This window comes from Falco peregrinus, chromosome 11 (assembly GCF_023634155.1).
Source record: "Falco peregrinus isolate bFalPer1 chromosome 11, bFalPer1.pri, whole genome shotgun sequence".
NCBI lineage: Eukaryota > Metazoa > Chordata > Aves > Falconiformes > Falconidae > Falco > Falco peregrinus.
The window spans coordinates 28,343,513-28,356,247 of record NC_073731.1 but is presented as its reverse complement, the minus strand read 5'-3'; the positions used below and the strand labels follow the sequence as shown (position 1 = coordinate 28,356,247).

Sequence of the window (12,735 nt, the reverse complement as noted above, 5' to 3'; positions counted from 1 at the left end):
TTCACACAATTTCCACTGACATAAAGCAAGGGCCCTGTAAGGCTCCCAGTCTTCCCAACCCTGAAACCCTTGCAGTAAACAACATGAAAGCAAAAGGCCAGTCTGCCACTCCAGGTACTGGTTAATGTAAATGTTAGCATTAGAAGTCCGACACCCACCCATCTTTCCTAGTGGAGAACGCAGATTTGCTGTGCTTTGAGTCCTTTTGCCTTTGCTTTGGAAACCTTTAAGTCTCCAAAACATACGTAATGTTTCCATTAGTTCCTGGTACTGAGGAGGAAGAAATGCAGAGCACTGGCTGGGGGATGTAGCTCCTAGTGCTGTGAATCAGCAGCTCCAGGACAGAGTGCTGCTTTGGATATAGGCAAAGGCAAAAGTGATCGGCAAGCTGAGACCTGCTCTAGAAATTATGACCTGTAACACTCATAGAAATCTTTTCATCATGAGGGACTTCTGTCTACTTCCCAACACACCCACAGACATACATTACAGGAATCTCTTTATATCCCTTTGGAAGGCAGCCACTTCCAGAGAGGAGTATGGCAGCTTTTTACAAAGCTGGTTTATGACGAGCTGCAATGTATATCCAATACCCATCCTTCGCTTTTCATCTTCCCTTCTGTCCTTTCCTTGCTGGCACCGCCAGCTCCTCACCTTGAGAGAAACTTGCCCAAATTACTGTTCCTCCACCCAGTCCCAGCTGTTTCATCTCTCATATTCTTCCCAGCACCCTCATCTCTGCACTGTGCCATCCCTCCCTGGGTCTCACAACAGGCACCCACCCTCCTTCCCACTCTGTGTCTCCTTAAAGAGATGTATCACTTCCCCCTCCCTTCCTCCCTGCATTTTCTTCTTCTGACCATTGTGTCACCACCTTCCTTCTTTGCTTACAGCCATCTGTCACGCTCAGGTAACACCTGCCCCTCCTGGCACATTCTCCCCCTCCAGTGTGGGCTGCCTGCTTGTTTTGCCATGACATAGTCCTCTTCCCTGGACTTTGAAGGGCTTTCAGGCAGGGTATCACTGTGACCAGTTAGACTAAGCCTCCCAAACCCCTCTTAATCAATTTAAAAATACAGATCAAGTAATTAGCTCCCCGGAATAGCATTTGTTTCATCTCCAAGAGCTGCTTTTTCTCTAGGTAGTCAGTGTTCACTATGCCAACCAACCCATCTTCTGATGCTGTCCTCAGACACACAAAACCAATCTATCCGTTGACAAATAGGGACACAACCATAAAACTCAGCTCTATAGTGGGCCATGATCTAGTGAATTTTCAGTCACTGGATAAACAGCAGCTTTATAAGGATGAGAAGGGAGCTCCCATTGACTAAAATTCAGCAGGAAAGAGGTGTATTGCTAAAAGCAGTAGTGACAGCAAGCTGTGAGATACCTGGTGCAAAGCAGCAGCTTTAGGTTTTTCAGTATTTCATGATCTTACTATTCCCATTCCATCCCCCCATGGCTGTGGCCATGGTTCCACAAGACAGGAAATCCAGTAGCGTGTTTACTATCAGACAAAAAAAACCCCAACCAACCAGTCTAGCTACACAGTTAGAAATGCTGAACCAATACATGCACACTCATTGCTGGTTTAAATTGGCTTAAAAATGTTACAGCCAGGCAGATTTTCTGCTGGGTCAGGTATCATCCTCCTTCCCCCAGTCAGCATAAAGACTGTATCATGCCTGGTCTGACTTGACAGAAATGTAATTGCATCATCCTGCTAGATCTTAGTGAAATGCATGCTGCCAGGTATTCCAGTAGTGCACAGACAAGTATTCATTAAGCCAGTCTGCCTTATGGAGTCTAGGTGGCAGGGTGTCTGAAAGATCATTTTCTCTGTAGACTGGATCCACTGACAGTTCTGCTGACTTGTCAGCTTTGTGCTAAATCTGTTGAGTCCTTTTCAGTCAGAAGGAAATCTGTCCCATGAAAAAATGTCCGATTGAACAAAATTATTATCATGTTCATCTTGTCCTTCTAGTACTGTATGGTTAGGATTAATTTTCTATTCGTGTTCACCTTATCTGGAGGTTGTGAAAGAAGCTGCATCAGTGATACTAGAGAATGTTTAAATATGCATCATATTTTTCAACAGAAATGCAAGTGTAACCACAAACAGACAGGAATTACTGAACAGAAAATTCTCCCCTCTACATTTCTGTCTGAACATCCCTGTAATAATGGGTTTGTATTTGTGCAGCTTTGGCAAGCAGATGGCTTCCCAAATGCCCTGTAACTTCATAATAAAGCTGTGCTATGTTATGTGGATAGCTTCACCCATCACTGAAACACTGCCAAATCAGAGATAGTAACTGGCTGCTTTTGTGAGAGGCCTTAGCAACACTCTACAACACTGAGAGAGGGTGTAAAGAGACTTAACTCGTTTAGAGTGGAACTTCAAAAACTCCTAATTTGTCTCTGGATCAAGATCAGTTCTTGGTCTAAGCTCACACACTAATAAACTGCCAGAAGAGTCAGGCCCCATGCCTCTGTGAAATACAAAAGGGGCAGGGAGGAGAGATCAAAGTGAGGCTATAATGCTTAGATTTAGTTACAGAATGAGCTTCATATGTTTTCAGGTATTGAGCACCTCCAGTGCTAGCTGGAGTCAGGCAAAATGTCCTGAGTTCTCTATGCTATTGAAGAGTCCTCCAGAAATGAAAGCTCTGAAATAAACATTAAAACATGAATTTAAGACCTTTATTTAAGACCTAATTTATTTAAGACCTAATTTAAACAGCTTTATTAATGGCTTGCCATTAGGGTTTTACATTGTTACCCTGCTATCCAAATGTTTTAACAGTCTATTCTTTTATATGCTAAAAGCAAAACTGGAGTGTCAACCCTATGAATCATCTATGTAGCAATTCTCTAAGTACTTATCTGATGGAGAAAACACCATCACAGTCAGTGACTCCAAGCAGAGAGCTGTCAACAGACAACCTGCCCACCTGCCCTTTCCACATGTCATGCTACACAGTAAGGAACACTTGTACCACTCACGATAGTTTTCCTCTGAAGTGTTTTGTCACTTAAGATCAAAATACATATGCTTTCGCCTTGGTTTTCCTGCCAAATACCTCCATACAGGAGAATGCAGGTGCAACGAGCACTTGTTAGAACTGCAGAGAGAGAGATTGATTTCTTGCTTAGGTCTCCCACATTCCCTAAGCACCAAAGCAAGCAGGACGTACAAGAGGAATGTGTAGGTTGGGCTTTTGTCCCAGCATGGGATGCAGATGAGTCCATGCTGATGTGACTGCTCTGAAACATCGCCAAGTGTTACTCCCCAGGGCTTTGTTCTGTTTAATAGAGGTATGTAGGAGACCACTGTCAGAAGATTGTCTCCAAACAAACAAAGAAGCTGGGAAAGAAAGTCTGCTAATCAATCTAGACATTTAATGAAGTCCACAGGGGCATTCAAGACTCTGTGTGTATTACTGTAGCAGCTGGGAACATACAAAAGGTCTGAGCAGATATTAATTCCCTTTCGTTGGGTAAAGCAACATTTTGGTTTGTGAATAGGAAAGAGAGGCTCACAGAGCAGATACTCTGGAAGTGCTACTGTGGATCCAGGCTTGATGCATGGTAAAAGTCAGAGCTAAGCACCTAAAGATACTTTTGGACAAACCCTGTGACCCAGACAGATCAAAGGGCTAAGGGCAGTCTCCCAAGTCCTCAGCTAATACCAAAACTCCAATGTCACCTTTTTTTTTTTTCTTACCTAAATAATAAGTCCCCACTTCCACTGAATCACTAAAAGGTGGGGTGATTGTCAGGTGCAGACACTCCACACCTCATCCCAGCTGCTGTTAACAACAGAGAGCCTAACAGTGGCTGTTCCTCTGCTGTCAGAAGGAAACCACTCAGGTGATCTGTGGCAGGACATCACTGTAGCATTACAAGGCGCCCTAGAGAGAATAACTCTGTTTCCCTCTTGATTCACACACACACACACACACACACACACCCCCAAGAAAAAGGTTGAAAATAGTAGTCATGGTGCAATTCAAACACGTGCCAGCTCAACAAGAAAGCATCCCAGTCAATGAGATTGACAAGATTAAATGCACAAACATCTCCACAACAATTGAGATGCCCTGACTCATTGCTTCCATGGTGAAAAAGCAAACTGTGTAGCTCTGTGTATGAAGAATAAACTATCCTGCCATGCTGGATGACTTTCAGTACAGCCCAGGCAGAACAAAACATTAGGTGTGGGTGTGCATGCCATGGGGGGTCCCCACTTGCAAATTCATTGATCTGCTTGCAGAAGGACAGCTTGCAGCCTGAACCCAGTCCAAGTGAAATGAGGTGCTGGCATTGACTTTGCCCTGCTGCCACTGCCTCCTAGCACAATTTGGGAACGAGTCAGCATGCGTAGCTTTACAGCAGATAACAGAGGCAAGCTCCATACAGTGAGAACATCTAATGTTAAAAGGCTACTATTATCTGAAAGCAAGCAGGACCAAGTTTATTTTGGTTGTAAGAGGGTCTGACTCATGATTGTTGCTGAGGTGAGACCAGGCAAGATATACAGATATCAATGTAATATATTGAATGCTCAGCAGGCAATACTAATTCTGAATTCTCTGAAGTTCTCGGCATCAAACATAGCTGAGCAAAGAGACAGGGCCCAGCATTACCTGCTGCTGCTAGGGAAGGCACCAGTGTCCTAAGCGAGCAGAAGGCCGCTGGTAGGACAAACATCTATCGTTTCCATCTACAGTGTCTGTAGATCCCATGAAAGAGAGCAGGGCAAGCTGTCCTCATCCAAGAGTGCTCCCCTCTCCTACCCTTTTCTTGTAAGGAGCAAACTATAACTGACTGAAACAAAACACTACCAAGTAATAATACCTTGCAGTTGTATAAAAGTTCTCACTGGAAAATAGTTAATACCAATTTATCCTGCTGAAGAGAAAGTTCACGTAGGCTTTACTACTGACTTGAGAGCCAGCATTTCACCCCAGTTTGCTTAATCACAAGGGAGAAAAGACCATTGGTAAGTCAAGATCAGAGCTTAGTCATCCTCCCTTTTGTCATTCTGCTCTAAAGACTAGGATGTACTGGTTGCCTTCTAGGTTTTGGAGAGGGCAGAAAGAAAAAAAAAAAAAAAGAAAATGGAGGTGGGGGGGGGGCACTGAACTAATAATTATCATACATTTATTCATGAAAGCCAAGATTAAAATAGTATGTTAAATTATTTGAATGCAAATAGCTTATGCTCTGTCCAGAACGCTCCTAACAGTGGAGCACTCTGGCAACACAGATAACCTCAAGTGTTGCACAACATAAGAGAGCAATCTGACAGAGCAGAGGGAGAGCACAAGTCTCTCAGTGAGGCTTTGAAGAAGGTGAAAACGCACTACAGAGCTAGGAAAGAAGGTCATTTTGTTGCTGTCATTACTGTTGTTTTAAAAACATCTCCACACACTATTTATCACGCCCTATATTGCCTAGAGATGAACCCAAGCCTAACCCTGCGCAGCCGTTATCCTTGGTTCTGAGGCATAGGAAATTTGAACCCGCTGTTCGCAGCTTGAGTCCACCTCTGGTGTTCACAGCAATGCTGCCTTCTAAGCGTCAAGGGCTCAGCAAAGTAAACACAAGTCATTTTGCTTCGTACACATGCAGCAGGTATGACAGGACAATCGCTCAGGTAAGGCAGGTTATTTGCATCCTGGGTTTTGAATTGGATGGGACAGAGTTAGTCTCGCACAACCAAACAAGACCTGAGAGTTATGACGCAGTAGAGATATGCATCTCAAACCAGTCTGGGTGCAAGTACTGCAATTATCCAGCTTTCTGCAGCCTTTTGTAGGCTATGCTGATGGCCAGCAATCCAGAAACTAGACTGCCTCTGTTGCCACATGCAAGGCTTCTGCAGCAGCTGCTTAAATATGGCCATTTTCTCCTTATATGCATTTGAATGAAGCGTCTGTATCACAAATTTAAGACTTCTTTGAGTGATCTCTTAATGCAGAGAAGATGAGAGCTATCCTTAACTGCGCGCATCTTGGGCATTTCAGTGTGAGGATCAGTGCCTCATCTCCACCTTCTTTGGGACAAAGAATGATGTTTCATGTTTCCTTTACCAAGCTACCTGATCTACTGGGGAAGCTTCCTCATTGCAAGCTTATCCTCAGGTGGCATAGGCCAGGTACAGCAGGGAGGCTTCCCTACTCCTATGCATGTACATCTCTGTTTTTCCTCTACCCCCCCTCACAGGTTATGACTTCGCTGCTGTACTGGAGTGGTTTGCAGAGCGGGTTGACCGCATCATTCTTCTTTTTGACGCACACAAGCTGGACATCTCTGATGAGTTCTCTGAGGTCATCAAGGCCCTGAAGAACCACGAGGACAAGATGAGAGTTGTCCTCAACAAGGCCGACCAGATAGAGACTCAACAGCTGATGCGGGTGTACGGTGCCCTCATGTGGTCCCTAGGAAAGATTGTCAACACTCCTGAGGTCATCAGGGTTTACATTGGCTCCTTCTGGTCCCATCCATTGCTCATCCCCGACAACCGCAAGTTGTTTGAGGCAGAGGAGCAGGACCTGTTCAGGGATATCCAGAGCCTGCCCCGCAACGCAGCCCTGAGGAAGCTGAATGATCTCATCAAGCGAGCACGGCTGGCCAAGGTGGGTGTTGGCATAGAAACCCTCAAGCATTCAGTTCGGGCTGTCTGCAGTATGTAGGCTATGGGGAAGTGGTTTGGGCCGGTTCGACGTGCAAAGCTCATGGATCCTGCTGTTTCCAGCCCATTTCACTCAGGCCTAGGCACTTCAGGGCAGAAAGCATCTCCTTTGCTTGGTGAGTAAACAGGCCAGAGCAAGGAAGATAGCCACAGATCTGTATCTAGCAGGTAGCACTTGAAGGGATCTGAAAGCAGTTGCTCTAACTGATTTAGGACCAATTCAGTATGTCAGAATCACATACCAAGGGAATTGGTAAGCTCTAGGTCTTTTGCCTTAAACTTTCTTAGCCAAGAGAGATACCTGGCTTAGATGGACAGAGAGGAGGTGGAGACTCACAAGAACGGCAAATAAGCCTGCTGTATCTCTGAATATTTGAAATGAGCTGAATGAAGCTCCTCAGAATACAGGGAATAACCCCACATCAGTGGAGAAAAGAGATCAAAATATCTGTAAAAAGCTTTCTGCGCAAAGGTCTTCATTTCTAAGAGAAAACATTTAGTCCACTATTAAAAAAAAGCCAGAATGTCACATAAATTAAGGACTGGTATTTGTACTAAAACATTTAAGTCTAGGGAGCTCCAAAACCTGTATGGTTTGGACTGAAAAGGGGCTATTCCCTGGAAGGCCATGCCCAGTGGAAGAAAAAAACCATCACTCCCCTCCAGGAGGTGTGTATGAACATCACTGTCTGTATGCCCAGGACTCATACGCTGTCCTCACACCTCATCTCAGCACAGTGTGCACAGCTGAGCTGCACTTAGCACTGGAGTAATAACCAGTAGGTACAGGCAAGCTGAGGAGCTGGGCTTGCTCTTCAGGGTGGGACAAGATAGGGTTGAAGTCCTGGGCACAGATACTCAGTTGGGAAGAATTTTGTGGTGTGCTCTTTAACACCCGTCGTCTTTATTCTGTATCATTTAATGCCCTTCAGGTCCACGCCTACATCATCAGTTCCCTAAAGAAAGAAATGCCATCGATGTTTGGGAAAGACAATAAAAAGAAAGAGCTTGTTAACAACTTGGGAGAGATTTATGCCCGGATTGAACGGGAGCATCAGATCTCACCAGGAGACTTCCCTAATCTGAGAAAGATGCAGGTAAGCAGTGGCATCTTGGCTGGAGCACCAGACATCCAAGGAAAGAGCATGACAGTAATCGCAGGGACTATGACAGAAACCATGCAGACATCGATTGTCGTTGCTTGTGGGAAAGGCCTTGAATATGTTTTTTTGAATTGAAAATTGAAATATTTTTTTTGTTGAATTGAATTTGAAAATGAAATTGAACAAATGAATTGAAACGGGCCTTGGAATAATGTTGCAGGCGATATTCGGGCATGAACACTTTTTGCACCTAGAGCTCATGTGAAGCTACAGCTGCCTGCATTTCTCAAATCTTTGCCTGAATAGCACTTTACACCAAATAATTTCTTCTGTTTTTCTTTATTTTTAATTCTAGGTTCCTTTTGCATATTTTCAGGCCTAAGAATACTGTTAATTTATATCGAAAGGAAAGCTGTATCCCAAAAAGCCTACATATGCCCCTTTCCTCAAGAGCTGTATTTTTTAAGTCTTCTGCTTCACTCTGCTTCTAGGAGAGAAAGGGGGCTGTGAAAACTCACAGCCCCTTTTCTATTTTAAGCAGAGAAGCAGGTTTTCTGTTCACAGAGCTGAGACTTGACCCAGTGTTCAAGTCAGTCAGAGACTTCAAAGGGCCTTGGATCAGAGCCTTGTATTGTATATTCAAACAATGCTGGACACTGATACATTGCTGTGTGGCTTCAGTCCAAGCAGAAACCTGTTCCGAGTTGCTGCTAGCTGTTGAAGTCATTACTAGCTTCGTATGGAAAACACAACATTTGCTCTTTTTTGAAAGTATATTTTCTGTAAGTTCTTGGGAATGGGATCTATAGAGTGTGTCCAATAAAGGATCCCATTCACTGCTAGTTAAAAATGTGTGTTTAAGCATTTAAACGTGACATTCCAATCCAGTAGGAGTGAGTAGTCTAGATTTATCAAGCAGAAGGTAAAGGATAAAGCTGTAGGTTATTTTGCAGGTATTATCTGCAGGCCCTGCTCAAAGCAATTTGCTTAGCTGTGAAAATTACAGAAACTGAGCCATGCTGTAAAGACGTGCTCACCTCTTTATAGATGTGCTGCTGTCTTTATGGCATCAGAGAGATGCACATCTCCTTCCCAGAGTACAGAGTGGGAGGGAATGCAGAGCACTGGCTGCAAGATGTAGCAAGAGCTGCATAACCAGTTTGCCTTGAACAATTTGGTCTTCAAGGAGATTGCTTCTGTGTGGCTTGGAAAGGAGGAGTCTTACTTGCATATGGCCATCACAAGTAAACTACGTCCCCTCTCTGTACCATGTCAGCCCCTCTTTGTAAGCTGAGAAGGTCATTTTCTGTAGGACCTAAAGAGGATTTAGGTAAGAGCAAGGCCAACCAGGGAGACCCCATCACATGCTGAGGAGCAGGGCTATCAGAGGAGGGAACGCTGAGCTCCCCACTCTTCCTCTGCAATAGCAGGGTTCTGAGCCCGACAGGAGACAGGCATCCCACTCTACACTGTCACTGCACTGTGCATGGCCATGTCACTCACCTCTTGCTATGTTGTCCCACTTTAAGGATCAGTTGCAAGCCCAGGATTTTAGCAAGTTCCAGCCGCTGAAGAGCAAGCTGCTGGAGACTGTGGAAGACATGCTGGCTAATGACATCGCCCAGCTCATGGTGCTCGTACGCCAGGAAGAGTCGCAGCGGCCAACGCAGATGGTGAAGGGAGGAGCCTTTGAGGGCACCTTGCATGGTCCATTCGGCCATGGCTACGGCGAAGGCGCTGGTGAAGGGATCGATGATGCTGAGTGGGTGGTGGCCAGGGACAAGCCCATGTATGATGAGATCTTCTACACACTGTCACCTGTTGATGGTAAAATAACTGGTGCCAATGCAAAGAAGGAGATGGTAAGGTCTAAGCTGCCCAACACGGTGCTGGGCAAGATATGGAAACTGGCTGACATCGACAAAGATGGCATGCTGGATGATGAGGAGTTTGCCTTGGCGAATCATCTCATTAAAGTCAAGTTGGAGGGTCATGAGCTGCCAAATGAGCTCCCTTCCCATCTCCTCCCTCCATCCAAAAGGAAAATAACAGAGTGAAAGGAAGGTTACAGGGCAGAGGGAAGGGGGGGAAAAAAGATCTAGAAAAACATGTTTACTTAAATTATACTTTAGATGTGAGATCACCTTTGGATTTGTACTTATTTTGCTGTATGAAAAAAACAAAAGCAGAACAAAAAGGTCCAATCTTCTTCGTGATAATATGCAATTAACTCTTCCAGTGTAACGTCCCTGCTTTCTCATGTGTAGTCTGTAAAGATGAAGGTAAAGAAAGGATGTTGAGACTAACAGAATCTGTTAAGTGGGAATAGAAGAAAAACCTGAAGTGGGCTGCATGGTTTTGAGAGTGGGGTAGGCACAGATAGAAATCTCCTAACTGCCAGTATCGCTCCTGAGCTTTGGCTGCACCTTCTGCTGTTTAATGGGTCTCGCAAACCTCAGGAGACTGAGATCTTGATGGGGAAGAGGAAACTACAAGTTCTCCAAGCTATTGGCCAAACTAAAAAGAGTACTTCCTAATGAATATAAGACCACACTAAAATACTAGATACTAAACCCCAGAGGTCAGAATTTTAGGAACCTCGATTCACTGTTAGATGCAAATTTTACAAATGTTTCCCTGTCCTTAAAGAAAAAAATAATAAATAAAATCTGAAACAGCTTTGAACTGGGCAACTGGAGCTCCTCATTGTTCACTGTGGGACAAGCACTAAGGATTTCCAGTCCTCTCTACCTTCCATTCAGTCCCTGGGGGAGATTTGTTCTGCAGGCACAGCCAAGAGAACCACCCCCGCAAGGGGAACAGAAGGAGGGGGCACTAGAGGTAGACATCAGGTGGGCTGGGAGGGAGGAGTACCGCTCCCAGGCTCACTGAGTGTTTCACAACTGGTGGATAGCGTTTTCCCTCTGAACAATGGTGGTGGCTATCATTCCTGCGAAGTGATAAGTTTATTCTCACCTTGCACAGTGAAAGCTGCTAAGTCCCATTCTTTCTGTAAAGATAGAAACCCCGCACTGTCAGGTAGATGGTCCATAACAGCAGAGAACTCGGTAGGGCAGTGGCAGAGCTTGCTCTACTGCCCGAGTCCCCGACAGGTGTAGCGGAGATGTTGACAGCCTTCACCCACTCTCCTCACCAAACAGTAACACTCTATTCCCTCCAGAACCCCTACCCTGAGCCAAGAGACCTTCCCCTGCTCGTTCACGCTCTATGAAATTTTTGTTTCCAAGACTTGATTTTGGCAGAAATCCCTTGATTTCCTATTTTATTTCCCAAACACACACACACACACACACTCGCAGGCACTCTTCTGGGTTTTGTTGTTGCTCTGGAGCAGCGTGTTGTTCCAATTCCTGTTGTCACTTTATATAAGCTGAGCTCCTACTGTGATGAAAAACCAAGACAAGTATAACTTATTTTATATCTCTGTGTTCATATTCTATAGAGAAATATATTCTGTGTATGTAGGATGTGCTTATTGCAGTACATTTATCACCTGTCTTAAGAATTAATGCATTAACCTTTTTTGTACCCTGGTCCTAAAACATTATTAAAAAAGAAAGGCCAGATCTGTCTATTTCTTTACATGGCAAAATGAAGTGCAGCTGGGAAAAAAAAAAAAAAAAAAAAAAAAAAACACCAAAAAACCCAACTCATTTTCACACGCAACAGAATGAGGAAATGATTCTTAGCGCATTTCCCAAACGTGCATGTACAGATCAGGCTTGCCAGAGTCGGGTGTGCACTGCTGAATGGCTGGGTAACATACGCAGTGTCTCCTTTCTCTTTGGGCAGCCTAATCACGACCTTGACACTTGCTGAAGCAAGTGGAATTGTACCCACGATTCGCCTTGTTCAACGCAGGACAGAAGTAACAACCAAAGAAATACTTCATTATTTCATTTTTTTATTATTTCATTCATATTCAATTATTATTTCATATATAGGGTAAGGAATATATCGAAAGAGTTTCCTCCTGCCAGTCACAGATGGGAATGCTACAGATTTATCAAGATCTGGAAAGAACACAAAAAACCCTTAGTCTTAAATCTTGCTGGCTTTAATTTTACTTCTGTTTTCATCGCCCTTTCTTTACAGGTTCGTTACAGTGATCATTGTCCCCAGAAAGGGACAGTGAGATGCACCAACTAAGGCAGCGAGAGCAGTTAGGGTGGTGCTGGGGGATAAAGGCTGTGAGCTGCAGTGGCTGCCAGGGTTTCCATACGGCATTGCACAGGATGAGAGGGGCGAGAGGAAATCGTAGGGTGGGGAGCAAGAACCAATAAATGCAAATTTAGAGAAAAGTCAGCAGACTGAATGTCACTCCAGTTCAACTATCCAGTAACCCCTGGGTTAGCAGGCGTTACAGTGTGCAGTCTGCTAACGCTGTCCAGGTTTTGCTGTGGAATTTGCATCCATCTGACTCCAGGCTGAGGCTGAACAGAGCACCCTGGATCAGCCCCTACCACTGCGCAGGCATGGTTTTCTGATGTCCGCTCGTGCCAGTTGTATCATGCTAAAATTTAACGCTTTTTTTTTAAAAGCAGAAAATTACTGGTTCTCTCAAAGGGGACAGCAGAAGGTAAAGGTCTATTAGTCTTTTTCCAGTACACACCGGCAAGCTGCTTGGCCAAAAATTCATTGTAGTACGTATCAAACAGCTTTCAGGGCACAAAGCCGCCTGTGTTTGCTTGTTTGGGCGTACAAGTTCACAAACCAAACCACTAGCCTGTTGTTAAAGCGTGTAGTAGTTTACTTTTCATCGCACGGACAGCAATTGTGCTTTAGCCATCTCAAAAAAAAAAAGTTTGCTCTTAAACAGAAGACAGCAAGAGATTCTCTGTGTCACTGGCAGCAACATTCACCCCCCACACCACAGCTAGGGCATGCCAGCACTACAGCACCTGCCGC

At 44.6% G+C, this 12,735-nt stretch overlaps 1 protein-coding gene across 1 annotated transcript in view; it reads left to right on the top strand.

Moving 5' to 3' along the window:
• EHD3 (EH domain containing 3) overlaps nucleotides 1-11,391 on the top strand; it is a 31,822-nt gene extending 20,431 nt beyond the window's left edge. The window contains exons 4-6 of the mRNA XM_013304733.2: nucleotides 6,235-6,647; nucleotides 7,636-7,800; nucleotides 9,336-11,391. Coding sequence (XP_013160187.1) covers nucleotides 6,235-6,647; nucleotides 7,636-7,800; nucleotides 9,336-9,863 — 1,106 coding nt within the window. The 3' untranslated portion in view covers nucleotides 9,864-11,391. The remainder of the gene's footprint in view (nucleotides 1-6,234; nucleotides 6,648-7,635; nucleotides 7,801-9,335) is intronic.
• Nucleotides 11,392-12,735: the final 1,344 nt, after the last annotated feature.